The sequence below is a fragment of the Chrysemys picta genome, chromosome 19 (assembly GCF_011386835.1).
Source record: "Chrysemys picta bellii isolate R12L10 chromosome 19, ASM1138683v2, whole genome shotgun sequence".
Classification (NCBI taxonomy): domain Eukaryota; kingdom Metazoa; phylum Chordata; order Testudines; family Emydidae; genus Chrysemys; species Chrysemys picta.
Genome location: NC_088809.1, coordinates 4,594,225 through 4,611,097, shown reverse-complemented (window position 1 = coordinate 4,611,097; position 16,873 = coordinate 4,594,225). Strand labels below are relative to the sequence as shown.

At 43.5% G+C, this 16,873-nt stretch overlaps 2 protein-coding genes across 6 annotated transcripts in view; one reads left to right on the top strand and one right to left on the bottom strand.

The window, feature by feature from the left end:
• Nucleotides 1-7,365, top strand: part of TEX14 (testis expressed 14, intercellular bridge forming factor) — a 90,771-nt gene extending 83,406 nt beyond the window's left edge. For 2 of the 5 annotated variants that reach the window (XM_065573213.1, XM_065573212.1), the window contains 2 exons: nt 4,576-4,626; nt 7,306-7,365. The gene's annotated coding sequence lies outside the window, so the exon portion shown is untranslated. Of the gene's footprint in view, nt 1-3,156; nt 3,288-4,575 lie in introns of all 5 variants that reach the window. The other 3 variants (XM_065573208.1, XM_065573207.1, XM_065573211.1) reach the window with 2 other exon arrangements.
• Nucleotides 2,449-16,873, bottom strand: part of DOC2B (double C2 domain beta) — a 144,337-nt gene continuing 129,912 nt past the window's right edge. Inside the window, exons 7-9 of the mRNA XM_005298150.4 lie at nt 9,839-9,920; nt 8,551-8,647; nt 2,449-7,364 (exon numbers count right to left, since the gene is read on the bottom strand). Of these exons, the coding sequence (XP_005298207.1) occupies nt 7,228-7,364; nt 8,551-8,647; nt 9,839-9,920 (316 nt within the window). The 3' untranslated portion in view covers nt 2,449-7,227. The remainder of the gene's footprint in view (nt 7,365-8,550; nt 8,648-9,838; nt 9,921-16,873) is intronic.

Genomic DNA, 16,873 nt, shown 5'->3' with positions numbered 1-16,873 from the left:
ACTGTGTATTTGTCTTGTAATACCAGTGTAGATATAAGATTAAGGAGAGAGATAAATGAGGTTGGTTAAAGCAGGCTAAATCAGTTTTGCTATTCAGGAAGCTGTGGGTAGTGAACCACACACTAACCCTTTCAGACTTGGTCTCGGTGGACCCAGTGCTCAGACTTGCGGCCTAGTTAGGTTTCTAAATGGCCACTACCCCTCTGTTTGCAAATATAGATGTCTAACTTTACTTTTAGATGTTTCTCTGAGGCTCATCACTGTAGTGGTTGACTATATCACACCTGTTAATTATCTTAGCCTCCCAGCATTCCTGTGAAGAAAGGAACAGTTGTCTCCATTTTACAGAGGGGGGAGGGTAATGAGACACTGTGCTTAAGTGATGTGGCCAAGGTCACACAGGAATGATTGTGACAGAACTAGGCATCCAAGCCACATCTGCTGCATCTCAGTCCAGTGCCGTACTTAGACCATCTTCGCCTTTGTAGCTCAATGTAGTTTCCTTTGAAGCCCTTCAGTTTTTTCCTGACTGTATATTAACTAACAGCAAAGAAAGAACAGAGCAGCGGGCCCAATTCTGCACCCAAAGCTACCAAATGATGTAAATGGGAATTTTAGGTGGGTAAGGTTGCAGCAGGATTGGGCCTTCAGTGTTTTTAATAGAGGACACAGGTTAGAACTGAATTGAAAAGAATATATATGAAATGCCTTACCTAGACTGACGGTACTACAAAGCTAGGGAGCTGTTCTAATGATCTGATTAAAGTGAGATTTATTGTCCAAACCTGCTGGGGAGGAAGAGACAAAGAGCAGAATACAAACTATATGCAGCATGGCAGCGTTAGTTGGTAGATTTAGGGGGAGGTTTTCAAAAGTGCCTAAGGAGCAACGTCTTCACTGACTTTGAATGGGATTTGTGCACTTAAGTCCCTTGGGTCCTATTGAAAACATCCTCCTTAGAGTTTGTTACTGTACGGTGAAAATATCAATGTGCATGTGAAAAGATAGCTGCAACGTTAATGCTCCCAGCCCTCGTATGCCAGATTAATTATTGTTTGTCTAGTGTAGTTTTAAATATTTCAAGTGATGGGGCTTCTCCCACTTGCCCTTGGAGAGTATTGCACAGTCAATGAGATCTTGATGTTAGGGTGTTTTTTCTGATATTGAGTCTAAATGTTCTGTTCCTTGTCTTTGTCCCCTTTAGTGATACCTCCCTGGACTGCAAACCAGTTGTTGCATGGAGTCACAGCAATGCTCTTAATCTTTTAGGACAAACTTTCAAACCCTGTATTTGAAATCACACACCCCCCCCCGCCCACCCACACACACACACTTAGTACGTCTACTGACTGTTTTCTGCAAACAGGCTTGTAAAAATCCATATCTGGGTGTTGTGCCTGCAAATCATTTAGTGCCAGAGGCTGGTTTGAAAACCAGCCTCTGTATAAATAATAATAAGACCTTGCTCTTATGGTGCTTGTTATGCATTGATCTCAACATCTCAAAAGGCGGTCAGTATCATTATCCCTACTTTACAGGTGGGGATCCTCAGGCACAGATAGGGGAACTGACTTTCTCAATATCAGCCTGTAGGCCGGTAGCAGAGACAGAAATAGAACCTATGGCCCTTGATTCCCATTCCACTGCTTTATCCACTAGGCAACAGTGTCTCCAACTGCATTAGCTATAATGGAAGGTAGGTAGAGTCCATTTCTTGAGTCTCTATATGTTCACAAATCAACCTCATTTTACTTAGCTGAGAGGTCAGCTCCTGGCTGCCTTACACACTCGAATGCTCTGGGGGGGTTGAGTAGGCAGGGATGCAGTACCGTGTACTTAGATTGTTTTCTCTTTGGGACGGGGACCATCTTTTTGTTCTGTGTTTGTATAGCGCTTAGCACTGTGGGGTCCAGGACTGGGGCTCCTACATGCTACAATATAATTTATTAATATTATTAATTAAGCATTTTAAAACACAGTACAATGTCCTGTATGCCTGGGAGCCAGATCCCCAGCAGGTGTAAATAGATACAGTACAACTCCCTTGAGTGCAGCTACTTTGATTTACTCCAGCTGAGGATCTGGCAAATGGCGTTGTGATCATGCGATGGAATTAAATATAATCTGATATTTTAAGGGGACTTTCTCAAATTATTTATGACATTTAATATGTAGCATCTTATTCACCAGCGTTGCGGGTATGACGCTGTGAAACAGTCACTCAGTGATTTTTTACATATGAAATATATTTTCAGTGGCTCTGATATACAGCAGGTATTGCTGGTCCTGGGCAGGTATGTTCTGTACTGAAAATATTAATTCTTGTGTGTGAATGAGCAAATACGAAAAAGGAATAGGTTTGGGAACTTTGGTATTTGTGAGCATTACCCAAAATGCGCTGTAGGAGGGGAGATCTTGATTTTAATAGTATATGCCAAAGCCAATGCATACGCAGCCTTTATTTTTATTTTGGTAAAAAGACAAGTCAAACCTAGTACATTAAATAGAATACATGCTCTTCCCCGCTTCATAAATTCAGTCCAAAAATAATATTTAACCTTTGATGTTACAACCAAATATTGATACAAACACAGAGGATTGCAATAAAAACACCAGCCAACCAGTTTTACGATGCAAGTCAAGACCTAAGCATCTCCCCTATTCCCAGGAGGAACATGGAGGTCACAGAGAATAAGGGTGCAGGAGTATTAGATACAAGTAAGAAAATTACAAAAACAACCTTCTCCAAGGTGTATGTGGTAAATTTGTCCCAGGGTACTAGCTGGAGAACTCTAGTACATGAAGCTGTCCTTAGACCAAGACAGGCTTTAGATTAAAAGCTGAAAGGCAGACACTTTGGGCGGGGCGGATGGGAGGGGAAACAAGGTTTGGAGCACTATTAATGCCCATTCAGTCTGTCAGTTTTTAAAAACATACTTACTCTACAATCCAGTAAATATCTGCATTATGGAGCTGACTGTTGAATAGTTGAGAATCTGCTGTGGCTGGCTGGAAAATCTCTACTAACTGTTGGAAACTGCAATGCATTTGGGGTAGCTGTGTAAACATAGACACTGACTTTTTTGTTGTTGTCATTTAGCTCATTTTAAGCAATATCAAGAACAACCTAATGCTCAGTTATTTCTTTGTCTATAGAGTGTGTGAATACAGGAAGCAGTTGACAGTGCTGTGAATCGCCACATAAACTTCTGATTTGCAACTGGAGCTTTTTTGTAAGAACACAATCACGCACTTTGCAACAAACAGAGGATAGCTAGCCAAGATGAGTTAAGTGTCCAAATCTAGTATACAATTAGTTGCATATCCTGTATTAGGCTAGGCAGTTGATAAGTTGGTCCTATGTACACTGATGGGAAAACACATGCAGTTTGATATTCAGTAACAAAGAAGGACTCATGAGAAGGGACTCTTGAGAATATTCAGTAGAAGGTTTGAAATTCAAAGTTACTGCCTTCATTTGAGATGCTGAATAAAAAAGGCTAGTATTGTTAAAGAGCCAGTGCTCCCTAAGCTAGATGCCACCCTCTAAATAGGATCTTCACCTCTGGTACCAATTTAGCTACTCAGCGTCTTGAACTCTGAATATAAACCCTTGGCAAATAAAGTTAAATCTTCCAAATCTACAGAACTCAGCTCAAAGTAGAATTCCACAGGTAGCTGTAATCTCATCTTTTGTATAAAATGACTTTAGAAATATTTCCTTGCTCATTTATGTAGCTTTTATTTGAACAGGAAATTCACAAATTTTTCACTGCATTCCTTACCGCATATTGGAAATATTATTTATCAATCATCTTAAGAGCCACAGAGTATGTTGTACCATTTGGTTAAAAAAACAACAACCCATGCACTGAAGCACTCTCAGAGCAGCCATATTCCTTTTAAAATGCCTCCCTGGTAATGTTACCAAATAACTCCTTTTAGTGACACTAGTGGAAACCTCTGAACCCCACTCTGGGTTTTTTCCCCACAATTGTAGTGCTTTAATTTTTCAAAGCGATGGACAGACCTCACACTGTCCCAGTGAGGTAGATAAATATCATTTTACAGAAGGGGAAGCAGAGGGAGAGCAGCTAAGTGACTTTGCCCAAGGCCACACAGCAAGCCACCGGCAGAGCTGAGATTAAAATGCAGATGTTCCAACTCCAAAAATTAATCCATTAGCTCGCTCTGCTCTTGGTTTTAATTTTGCACCTTTGATTTTCCCCACTAGGAAATGCCTCTTTGTTGCTTAGTTCATCTACTCCTGCTGCTTAGCCCCCAGGTGGATTCATAACTCTTTTTGAACCCAGCAGGTACTTGTAATGTCACAGAGAATATCTACTCTGAGTTTCTGTCGCGGTCAGTATGTTTTGTAAAACAATCCTAAGGAAGCAAAACAATAACATTTTTTAGTGATGCACTTGTAACATTCCAACATTGTCCCATTACAAATTGGAAGCCAGATCCTGCTCTTCACTCGGCTGACTTCTGTAGGATTCCTCACATGAGCAAAACAAGCAGGATTTGGCCCTTGGTTTTACAACTGGCAAAAGAAACATTTTTTTTTTCTAGGTAGAATCAGCTGCCACTGAGCAATTTTTGCCCCTGAAGTGCTCTGAAAAGGTAAGACCATAAAAAAAGTGCATAAAATCCTAAATGATTCGTCTAGTGCCTGTGAAAATTGACACAACCTCAAAGGAGGTGAAAGTCTGTGTCATCTTCGTTGTCATTCCAGCATCTGAGAGTTTGAAATGCGGCATAGTGGACTGAGCACGTGATTACTGTACAAATAGGGGGAGACTCAGAAGCTGAACCTTTAGAATTCACCTTTTTTTCCCCCTTTTTATTTTGGGTTCTATTTATAAATATTAACAAATCCAACAATAAGTACACGTAGATAATACTGAAATACAAAATTCTTGTAGGATGCAGTTAAGGACAATTACTGCAGCCTTCACATTGTAGCAAAACATTGGTATCAAACATTTAACAAGTTCTTGCATGACAACAACCATCTTGCATGCAATTTCTATATACAGCCCAGTTAAAAAAGACAAATACAAAATGAAAAAATGCACACGTTATGTCCCACTCCACATTAGGCATAAACTAGCGTAATGGCAAAATATATGCTTAAACAAACGGTACTTTTAAAATAACTTTGACAAAAAGGGAGAGTCCCTATTATTCATGGCCATTCTAAGAGCCTCATTATCAGAGCCCTTGAACACACGCAGCTCCCATGGACTCCAGTAAGAGCTGTGGGGGCTCAGCACTTCTGAAATCAAGCCCTAAATATCCTGCTATATTTTAAAGTGCTGGAAAAGTAACATACATGGGCAAGAGAGAATTGGTGAGATCATCTAACTTGACACACTGTTAGCATTCAAATAAAATTCATGCATATCTGCATAATTCACTACAAATATTACATTGTTAAAAAGACCCTAAGAAGGTTTTCCCATATCTAACAAGGTGTACTATTATTATAACTTTGAAAAATAAATGTAGGTCTAAAGAGATCTGATTGATCCCCAAAGTGGTCTTCAGCCCAAAAATACATGTTTATGAATTACTATGTAGTAGAGAGTAAAGACTTGAATGTAACTATGAACCTTTTCAATAATGCATGTGTTAAAGGCTTCTGAAAATTCTGACAACATGCAGCATTTTGCAGTTAGTTTAGCTCATTTGTGACTTCTTGTGTTTGCAGAAAAACTTGTGAACTGTCTTGGACATGGTCAGGAAAATAGAACAGTGTGGTTAATGAAAGAAAGAGAGGAAACTTTGATCCAGTGTATGGTGTGACTGGCCGAGTAGAGAAGTTTGGTTTGGGAGCTATGAGCTTTTTATTCAATTGGATCCCTCTCAATAACTCAGACTTGCACATTCCACCAGGGATTGATAGTTCTCCCACAAAACTACCGATGGTGTCAGTGGGGCAAAATCAGGGCCTAAGTCTTTGGACACTGACTGAAGCCAGACCGATGCAAAGAACAGATTTGTAGAAAGGAATGGATAATTGGCCTACCTGGGGAGTTATGGAGTTACATACACTGTTACGAAGGCTGAATAAAGGAAGAGACAAGGCCAAATTCTCTGTCCCTTACACGTGTGTAATGCCCACTGGAGTCCATGAAAGTTGTTGTGCATGTAACCAAAGGCAGAATTTGACCCATGGCACTTACTGTAGCATCAAGTCTGCCTCTTCTTGCCCTTCTAGCTAGTGGCAAGTCTTCGGGGGTTCTGTTCATTCTCACTAACCGGAATGAAATGTTTGCACTAACGGTAAAATCTGAAGGTAAGTTTCAGTGAAAAATAGTCCTGTTCAAACCAGCTGTTTGACAGGAAGAAAGGCAGATTCATGGTTTCCTAAAAATAGCAGCTGCATGGAAGTGCTAGTGTGAAGTCCCACTGTCTGTAATAGAGCAAGAGTAAGTGCTGGAATGGAATTGTCTGTTGATTTTCTGATCTTTCTTAAATATCAAAACTTCTCTTAGCAAATGTGAAGCCTTGTATTATTCCTGGTGAGGCTGCACGTGCCTACCGTTCCCAGGTGGACATATATAAGGAAGCTATTGCCTTATATAGCTGCACAGCCCTTTTAGCATACTGGTATACTTCATCTAGATTATCAGACAGAACAAGCATTACATTTCTGAAAGAAAAGCAAACAGTCCTTATAGATTATTGGAGAAGACGATCATTCCAAAAGGTAGTGTTTAAGTGCATAAAGACTGTTCAGGCCCAAACCACAGAAATTGACAACCAGAAATGTGGCACAGTCGCCTCAGTAAAATAGTTCCATGTTTAATAATGCTTTTTGCTCATAGTAGCTACACAAACAAAAAGTGATCCATTCATTTTGCAAGGCAGCAAGAAGATAATTCAGTATATCAAATAGTTAGCAAATAAGTCACAATTCTAGTGCATGCAGGCCTGTTTTCTCTCAATTGACCGTGTGTATGTGTGTGTTGGAGAGAGGGGGTGCTCAGAGACACCTAGGAGAAAACCCGAGGGGAGCACACCCACTGAACAGAGAAAATCAATTGTGTCTTGTTCAGTGGTATTTCCCTGCAGCCTGACCAAGCCACTCTTTCTTGCTGACTTAGTATCCCTTTTAATGTAGTAAGTAAACTAGAAGTCCAAAGGCATGAACTGTTCCTGGTTCTGGTTGTGAGAGAGAGCTGGGCTATCTTCGGGGTCCCGGGCCTGTCTTTAGGGTCAATCGCTGAGGATGGCCCCCGGCAGCTCGTTCGTTAGTGTGTGCCAGCGCTCTATTTTCTTGTCCTTGTTTTTCAGGCAATCAAACCAGTGCTTCAGCCGCTCACCTTTGGCGTTAATTCCTAACACTACTCCACCTTAGCAGAGAGAAAGAGTGAGAGAGAGAGAGAGAGTCAGCTCATTCCACAGAGGTAAGCCAAGCTGTGCCAGTAAAGACAGACAGAGAAGTCTGTTACTGACACTTGTTCAGCTATCCAGCGAGATGTATGCAGTGTGACATTGCAAAGCTTTCCATGCTCCTTGGTAGCTATTGGAAACAGCTGTTTAGAGGGGCAAGTGGCAAGGGAGTCCTCACTCTCACACACAGGTACATTTTCTTCCTTTTAGCGTGGGTGGGTGATGGCTACTAGCGAGCATGATCAGTGGGTAGATGAAAGCTTCCTGGCGAGATTATCCCGGCCCCACTTACTTAGAGCTGGGCGTGGAGGAAGGAGTACATCTTTCAAGCACTGCTAACAGGCTTGCCTCTGTCCCATGCTGCCTTTATGATGCTGCCCCCCTCCTCTGAGTTTAATACTCTCAACAATGTGAAATGACAAGTGATTTGTTTGTCTAATTTGTTGCCATCTTGATTTAACAGGTCCCTGTATGTGGGGAGGGGTTGGGCTAGGATCTAGCCAAGAAAAGGAAAGTCCGTTAAATCCCATGCCAAAGTATTCTGTGCTCAGAGTAGCAAAGATGGAAGCTGGAACAGCCTGTCCTTTTCTAAGGATCGCCCAGAGCGGGACTGCAAATGCCCCTCTGATTCCAAAGGCATAAGGAGGTAATGAACTCTCCTTGGCCGTAAATCATTATGGCCACAAACAAAATGACCACTAAATACCGTAAAGGTGGTTTGAAGCTTTTGCATTCAACAAAGACATATTAAGCCTCCACTTTCACTCGTCTCTGGCTTTCAGAAGAAAAGGCTTTGAAAATCAAGGTGGAGTGGAGACAGGCTCGTCCTACAGGAGAGTGGGAAGCCAGAGCTGAGTGTAAGGGCTTGTCTACATGAATGCTTAGTGCGAGGGAATTACATCCGCCTGCCATACAAGTTCACTGGGGCACTTTAATCTACTCCCATTTCAAAGCAAGGCAGCAAAGTGCACAACAGAATTTGTGTGTGTGGCAGCAGGGTCCATGTGGGCAGGCTAGAGTGCGCTAGATTTCTACTCCTGCTTGCCGCAAAACTAAGTGGTCATATAGACAAGTCCTTAGTTGATTAATGTTAAAGGGCACATGCCCAAAGCAGCTTTAAACTTACTTCAAGTGTATCTTACTTACCAATAAAATCATTTGATTTTCCAATGTCATAATCCCACACAGTGACTTCTAAGGTCTTCTTTGCCAGGTCACCATGCTTTATTTCATAACAAAATTCCTGTTGGGGAGAAGAAACCAAATTCAGGAGGCAGCATGTCATCTCCAAAACTCTAGCTATGCTAGCGCAGTGCAGTGTGGTTTTACAGAGCATCCCCAATGCAAGGATCAAAATGTTTCACAGAAAATGCTTGTAAGCTACAGCAACAAGGAAGGTTTGAAGGTGCTATTTAATAGGACTGACTGAGTGGCTTGCAGAGCATGTCAGCTGGGTGGAACAGAGGAGCAGTTGGCTCTGAGGAGCTAGTGCATAAAGAATTGCATCTACTTACTGGGATCACTGCATATGCCCCTCGGTGTCATTTGTTTTCTGGGCCAGGGAAATTCTCATTTAACAATGACGAAACATATGCAAAGGGAGGTGAATCATGAGCCAATGCTTACGCTCTGTGTAGCGGGCGATTGAGAAGGAGAGAGCTTTAATTGTATATGACTGACACCCATTGGCCTTTCCAGGTGGTCCTACCACGGAGAGACCTAGCAAGTGGTGCACAGCAAGGTTTCTTTGTCACCTGCATTAACAGAAGTAGGTGAATGAGGAAGGATTGTCCAGTGGTGAGTGCACAAGTCTGGAATTTGGGAGACTGGGGCTTAATTCCCTGCTCTACTATTACCTTCCTGCATGATCATGGGCAAGTCCCTTAGGCCCTGACCTGCGTTAGACATCTAAATACCACTGAGGCTCTGGGCCTCAGTTTCCAGCATGTAAAATGAAGATTAGTAGCACTTCTTTACCTCGCAGAAGTGAGGAGGATCAATCATTAAAGACGGTCAGATGCTTGGATATGATGGAGGTGGGGCCATAGAAGTACCAAAGCAGATAAAGCAAAAGCTGTGCACCCAGCTGCACTAGCATGAGTCAGGCTAGATAACCACTGAGCTCATGTGAAAAATACAACTGCACAAACCAGACTTGTGTCCACTTCCATAACTGAGATGAGGATAAGGTGCCTCTACACCAGACCCATTGGGGGTGGCAGATGCAAGGATCCCAGCCAGAGGAGGGGTGTTTATTCACTGCTCAGATTGCAATAGAAGTATTTAGAAAGGCAAGCAGAAACAGAATATGATTGGATGTCCCGCAGCAGGGGAAATTGATGTGATTTATAGGCCTATCGTCTTGATGTATGAGGCGCTCATCAAAGAGAGCAGCATTTTAACAGCTATCAAATACAGTGTGGTGCAAAAGTACCTCATTGAATTCAGGGTTTAGTGTTTTCTTTTTCACTGCTGTCTTGTGCTTTGATTTCTTGTCCTCATCTGGTTTCAAGTAGCTGTAATTATAATAAAGAACTTGGTCAGAACACACAGCCATCTAGCTGACAGTCAGCATCTCTTTTTTATTCAGTTGAGTTGTATTCCCAGCTTTGCTGGTGACTCACTGTGTGACCACAGGTAAACTAGTGGCCTGCCTTGAGCTATGGCTTCCTCTTTTGTAAAATGGAGGTATTATTTCTTACCTACCTTGGTTAAAGTTCTTTGAGATCCTTGAGTGAAAGTCATTGCAGCAGTGGAAAGTAGCGGTTGCAGCAGTGGAAAGTAGCATATTGGCCTCTGGCTTTAAAAAGAGGCACTGCTTGATCTCACGCTGAGCAGCTGTTCAGATTGTACTAATAGTGCAATGGTCATACCACACTCCAGTCCCTAGAGGTCACTAGAACTGCATGCACTGCACAAGTGTGCTCTGAATAATTCCTGCCTCCAGAAATGCTGGCTTAAATCCCAGTTAGCCATGCATCAAAGACTCTAAAGTAGAGTACCAGTCCATGTCCAATGGCACAAATCTAGATCCTTGCTGAGATACAAAGAACGTTTGTGAATGAGAGAAGACATCAGTACTGCCATCCCCAAGCATTCAAAAATCTTGAGTTGGGTTCCTAGGTCCAGTTCAGTGCAATGTCCACTAGGTCATGGTGCCTTCTAAAGAAATACTAACTTTAAAAACCCCCACATTTCTGCCTGAACTGTTTTTTACCCACTAATGTTACAAGCATCACCTCAACTCACTTTTAAATAGAGTAGCAGGAACAAATATGCTGGACAGTACTTTGCGTGGAGCCAGTTTGTTCTGCTGTTTGTGTGCGTGTTACACATAGCAAAGAAAAATAAAATAAAATCGTAAGGGAAGAGTGTTGAGCCTGAAATCTTTTAAGATTCACGAAGAGTTAAACATAGTTCAAGTTGACACTGCGCCTTTAAAATCAGTTCTGTTTTCCTCTCATGTTTTCCGTATCTCACTCGTATTTAGGATTTATGCATAAAAACAGCATACTTTTCTAACGGCTCCTGCTTCTTAGTCATGCCCTGAAGCCATAATCTCCTGTTTGTGTTAGCACAATAGGCAACTGCCAAAATGACTGTGTGGTAACAAACAGGGAATTATATTACTTTGGAGAATATGCAGCCGGAGCCGATGAGCACTTAAAAAAACCCCAAGGATTTATTTTTATGAAAAACACTCCCATTCATAAAAAGCAATTAAGTAAAAAGCAGAAAACATAATGTGATTGATTGCTGTGTTAACAACCATTACCAAAGCAACACTTGAAGATGGCATCAAATTCAAAGAATAAATCTAACATTGCAAACTTTCTTCTCAGTGACTGGAACGTAAAGTGTGAACAGAGATGGTCACCTGGCCAGGAAGTGCACCTTGCTGGTGGCTTTCACCACCTCGCACAAGAAGTGGAAGCAGTGCCTGGCAACCATTCTGCAATACCAAAGCGCGAGGCAGATCATGAGGAAGCAGATTCATTCATGTTCTTGCATGTTGCTCATTCAAAGTAAGCACTCAGAGTAAACAGGGTGCTAATGTGGCACTTGGACTCAGATATTGCAGTTCTTTGACCAAGGTATTGCCAGGGCCGGTGCAAGGAAGTTTCGTGCCCTAGGCGAAACTTCCACCTTGTGCCCCCCCGCCCCCCAGCCCTGCGGCAGCTCCCCGCCCACCCACACCCTGAGGCGCCCCCCCCCGACAGTTCCCCCCCCGCACCAGCTCACCCCCCTGGGGAGCCATGCGGCAGCTCCCCCACCCCAGCTCACCTCTGCTCTGCCTCCTCCCCGAGCACGCCGCCCCCGCTCTAATTCTCCTCCCCTCCCAGGCTTGTGGCGCCAAACAGCTGATTGGCGCCGCAAGCCTAGGAGGTGGGAGAAGTGGAGCGGCGACCGTGCACTCAGGGAGGAACACTGTAAAAAAAAAAAAAAAAATTGGGGGCACCGCTTTTTGGCACCCCCGAATCTTGGCACCCTAGGCAACCGCCTAGTTCGCCTTAATGGTAGCACCGGCCCTGGGTATTGCTCTGTTCTCAGGGTAGATGAATTCTATTTCAAAACTGGGGTTGGCCAAAAGAAGAGCTTCATTCCCATGCCTAGAGTTGCCTTGGAGCTGGGACTGGCCATGTGTCTGATGGTGCCAACTCTTAAGCTGTCAGGAGATGTGACTATTTCAACTTTCAGTGCAGGGCTGGCCTTACCATGAAGCGAACTGAGGCGGCCCCTTCAGATGCCAGACTGTGGGGGGGCGCCACTAGGACCCAGAGTGTAGAAAATTGTGTCTGCTCTTGGTGCATATGTATCCTCTCTGCTCTAGATGCACAGAGATGGTGGAGTGCTGGGCTGGAGGAAGGAGGGCACAAGAGACATAACTGGCAGGCAGGAGAAAAGGTGAGAGGAAATAACAAAGCAGCAGGAGCTGCAGGGAGAAAGAGGAGGAGGAGCCTCTTATGTACCTCTCCAGCACCCCCAGGAGCCTGGACTGATTCACACCAGCTTCTCAAGGAGCTTCCTGTTTCCTACTGCTTGTCTGAACCCACTTGAGGAGAACAGGCAATCAACTGAAGTAGTAGGAGCCAGTTAGGCCCTTAAGACGCTGATCTCTTCCCTCACTCAGGCCCTGCTATCAGTCTGCTTATTTAACACCTTCATTTGAGTGTTGAGAGCCACTATAACTGGCACAGAACAGCAGTCATGAGTGAAAGAAGAAAACGCCCCTCTGGGGCAGCATTCAGAAAGTAAAGGAAGCTTTATTATCTAAGCAAGAAGGATCTCTCCTGAGATACATAGTCACAAATGTTTACGGTGAGCCTTCCAGCCCCAGTGAGGATGTGAGTGGTGAGGAGATGCCTGATCTTCCAATTAGTCAGAGTGCAGGTGACCTGGCACCTAGTGCAGCATCCATATCTCCATCTCAAATCTGTAAAAAGCAACAACATCCTGTGGCACCTTATACACTAACAGACAAGTATTGGAGCATAAGCTTTCCTGGTTGAATACCCACTTCGTCATGCATCTGACAAAGTGGGTATTGACCCACGAAAGCTTATGCTCCAATATGTCTGTTAGTCTATAAGGTGCTACAGGACTCTTTATTGCTTTCCATCTCAAATGGATGTAACCATGCACATTCCTGAAGAAAAGTGTAAATCAGAGAAGAGTGTGGTGGAGGTGCAAGAAACAGTTGCTGCTGAGTTTAGTTCCTTAAGTCTAGATGATCCAGGACTGTGGACCCACTTGAGCAGTAGCCTGAGGGACTTCCTTGTACTGCATGGGCCAGAGCAAGTGAAAAACTTCATGTTCCCCAAAGACAATGCAAATAGAAGTTTCCATCCAACACATTACTGGCGTGAAATCCCCAATGGTGACAAAGTAGAGAGGCCATGGCTTATGTACTCAAAAACCCAGAATGCTACATACTCTTTTTGTTGTAAACTCTTCAGTGTTCCAGCCACATTGGGTTCTACAGGAACAAAGAACTGGAAAAATCTGGCTAGAAATCTGGCATGCCATGAGAAGGCAGCAAATCACAAGAGAGCATTCCATATGTGGAAAGAGCTTGAGATAAGACTAAGGTTAAAGGCCACCATAGATGATCAGCATCAAGAGAAGATTGCATCGAGTCTCTTTACTGGCAAAATGTTCTGAAAAGGCTCTTTGCCACTGTGAGAATGCTTGCTACCCAAAACCTAGCACTGCGTGGCACTTCAGATCAGCTGTATGTGCCAAACAATGGAAACTTCCTTAAAATTGTGGAGCCGATGACTGAGTTTGATGCTGTACTCTAGGAGCATCTTAGAAGAGTCACCACCCAAGAAATGTACACACACCACTACCTTGGCAAAACAATTCAAAATGAGATCATACGGTTACTGGCAACAAACGTCGAACAGAAGATTATGGCAGATCTGAAGTCAGCAAGTTATTACTCTGTTATTCTGGACTGCACACCTGACATCAGCCATATGGAACAAATTACTTTAACAGTGCGTTTTGTAACAACAACAGAACTTAGTGAAAATGTCCCTGCAATGGTGACTGTCAGAGAGCATTTTCTAGAAATTTATTGACATTGATGATACTACAGGAGCTGGTATGACAAATGTGCTTTAAAAAGCTGGAAGATACGGGAATTGTGATAGCTGACATGAGAGGTCAGGGCTACGATAATGGTGCCAACATGAGAGGAAAGAACAGAGGAGTGCAGACATGGATCCGAGAGTTAAACCCTCAAGCTTTTTTTGTCCCATGCAGTTCTCATTTATTGAACTCGGTGGTCAGTGATGCAGCATCAGTTTCTAGTAAGGCTGCTGAATTTTTTAATGTAATTCAAAGCATCTATGTATTTTTCTCTGCATCAACTCATCGATGGCAAATTTTGAAGCAGCTTCTAGGACCATTCTCTCTGACACTGAAACCACTGAGTGCCATACGATGGGAAAGTCAAGTGGAGGTGATAAAAGCCTATCAAACACCAAATTGGGAAGACAGATGATGCCATAGTTGCCATTATGGAGGATAATGCTATGACAGGAACTGTTCGTGGGAGAACAGTGGTAGAGGGAAATGGAATCACCAGAAACATACATAACTTCACATTTCTGTGTGGCTTAGTGTGTGGCATGACATACTGTTTGAAATAAATGTTGTAAGCAAGAGACTCCAAGGTGTTGACCTTGATATATTTGCAGCAATGGAACAACTGCACAAAGCAAAGTCATACCTACAGTCTTACCGGTCAGATGAGGAATTTCAAAACATTCTGAAGAGTGCACAGAAGGTGGCAGAGGAACTTCACACTGAAGCTATTTTCCCACCCATTCAAGAATACAACAGTCACCGAAGAAGACGACATTTTGATTATGAGGCACAGGATAATCCCATAAGAGACTCAAACAACAATTCAAAGTTGAATTCTTTAACCAGGTGCTAGATTGTGCAATACAGTCAGTTGAAGAATGTTTCATGCAGCTCGAGGAACACAGCAGTATATTTGGGATGTTGTATGATATTCCAAAACTCCTCACTATACCTGAAGGAGACTTGCACCAGCAATGCAGGGCACTAGAGACAGTGTTGACACATGGTGACATGCGCGATATTGATGTGAGTGATTTAGGTGATGAACTGAAAGCCCTTTCAAGATACATTTCAGCAGGATCAACTCCAGAGACTGTTCTGGAATATATGTGCACAAATAAGATGACCACCCTCTTTCCAAATGCTTTTGTTGCTCTGCGCGTACTTCTAACACTTCCTGTAACAGTTGCCAGTGGAGAACGCAGCTTCTCCAAACTAAAGTTAATAAAAACACATCTACGCTCACAATGACACAGGAGAGGCTGGTCGGCCTTGCAACATCTCAATAGAGCATGAGCTGGCCCAGACCTTCAGCAGGAAGCAGTTCAAATCTTTGCAACCAAGAAGGCACGGAAAGCACCACTTTGATTATTCAAACAGATAAAAATGCCGGTATTTACTATGCAGACAAGAAAAGTTACATTTGCTGTTCAGGCGTTTGAAAGTTAAGTGTTACTTAAAATTTTTGAACAAGGCATTTTAAGTTATTCGTTCTCCTTTATTGGGTTAGGTAGCAGAGCAGTACCATAAGAGGAGTAGAACAGGAGGAAGGCAGAATTGACACCTTTCAAAATTTTGGCCCAAGCAAGGGAGCGTCATTTGAGCTCCCCGCCTCAGGTGCCAAAATGTTGTGGGCCGGCCCTGTTTCAGTGCATGGGAAAAAAGAGATGGTTGAAGACAGCAGCTGAGCACCCAGAGAAGTGTCTGGAGACAGAGTTTAGAGCTCTTCTCCTGCTGCCCTCTCCCTCTCCACCCCCCAAACCAGGAAAAGGGGGAGGGGAGCTCCAGCATGCTTCTCACATGCACACATTTGGATACCCCAACCCCCAGGCTCAGGGCTTTGTGTCTATGGCGTGCAATGAGGCTGCTTGTTCTCAGTTTCCCTGGCCTGGTCTCAGTGGCATTCACAAAGCATGCCCATTTTCTGCTCTTTTGGTCTTAGTGAGTTGTCTGTAGTATGAACTGAGCATGCCCATTCTCAGCAACTTCTCTCCGCTGGTCTCAGGGCTAGATGCCTGTGGCATGCCCATTCTCAGCTCCCTTACAGTCACAGTGCTGTTAACCTGTGCTATAGACCAAGTAGACCTGGTCTCAGCACTGGGGCCCAGCTCCACAAAGGGATTTAGGGATGGCTATGCTGAGTATTGCCACACCTAACTTAAAAAAAACAAGGAGCACCTTAGAGACTAACATTTATTTGGTCTAAAATCCACTTCATCAGATGCCTAAGATGCCTCAAGTACTCCTCGGTGTTTTTGCTGATACAGACTAACACAGCTACCACTTTGAAACCTGTCACCTAACTTTTAGATGCTCAGAAAATCACTAGAGCAACAACAGGCTCCCCAAAGACTGAGTTAGGCACTTAAGCTCCCTTGTCACTGAAGGGGGAGAGATAGTGACCTAAGAATGGGACCCACAAAAGCCAGCACTCTAGGCAGAGAACTTCCTGAGCTAACCCCTGGGAGATGCTGAGAGGGATGAGTACTAAGTCCTGCCTTTCGCTGCTTGTGAGCCAGACAGGAACCCCTCTCCTTGAGGCAGGTGACTTTGGTGCCTAAACTGTTTCTTGTGAGAGCATTAGGCAGCTGCCTAATGCCCCCAACCAACTGAGGAGAGAGGGGGAAGGAGCCAGAGGCCTTCTACATAATCTGCAGCCCAGTGGTTTGGATACTTGCCTAGGATGTGGTTCAATTCCCCAGCCTGCTTTCTGAGGAGAGATTTGAATAGACTTCTGCTGTCTCTCAAATGAGTTCCCTAATCAGCTAAGGGATGTTGTGTGTGGGTTGCTCTTCTTCTCTTGCTGAAGCTGTTTCACTTTAATTAATTAATTGGAGGATGGGCTATACTGATGGTGGGGGCCCCCTTCTCACCT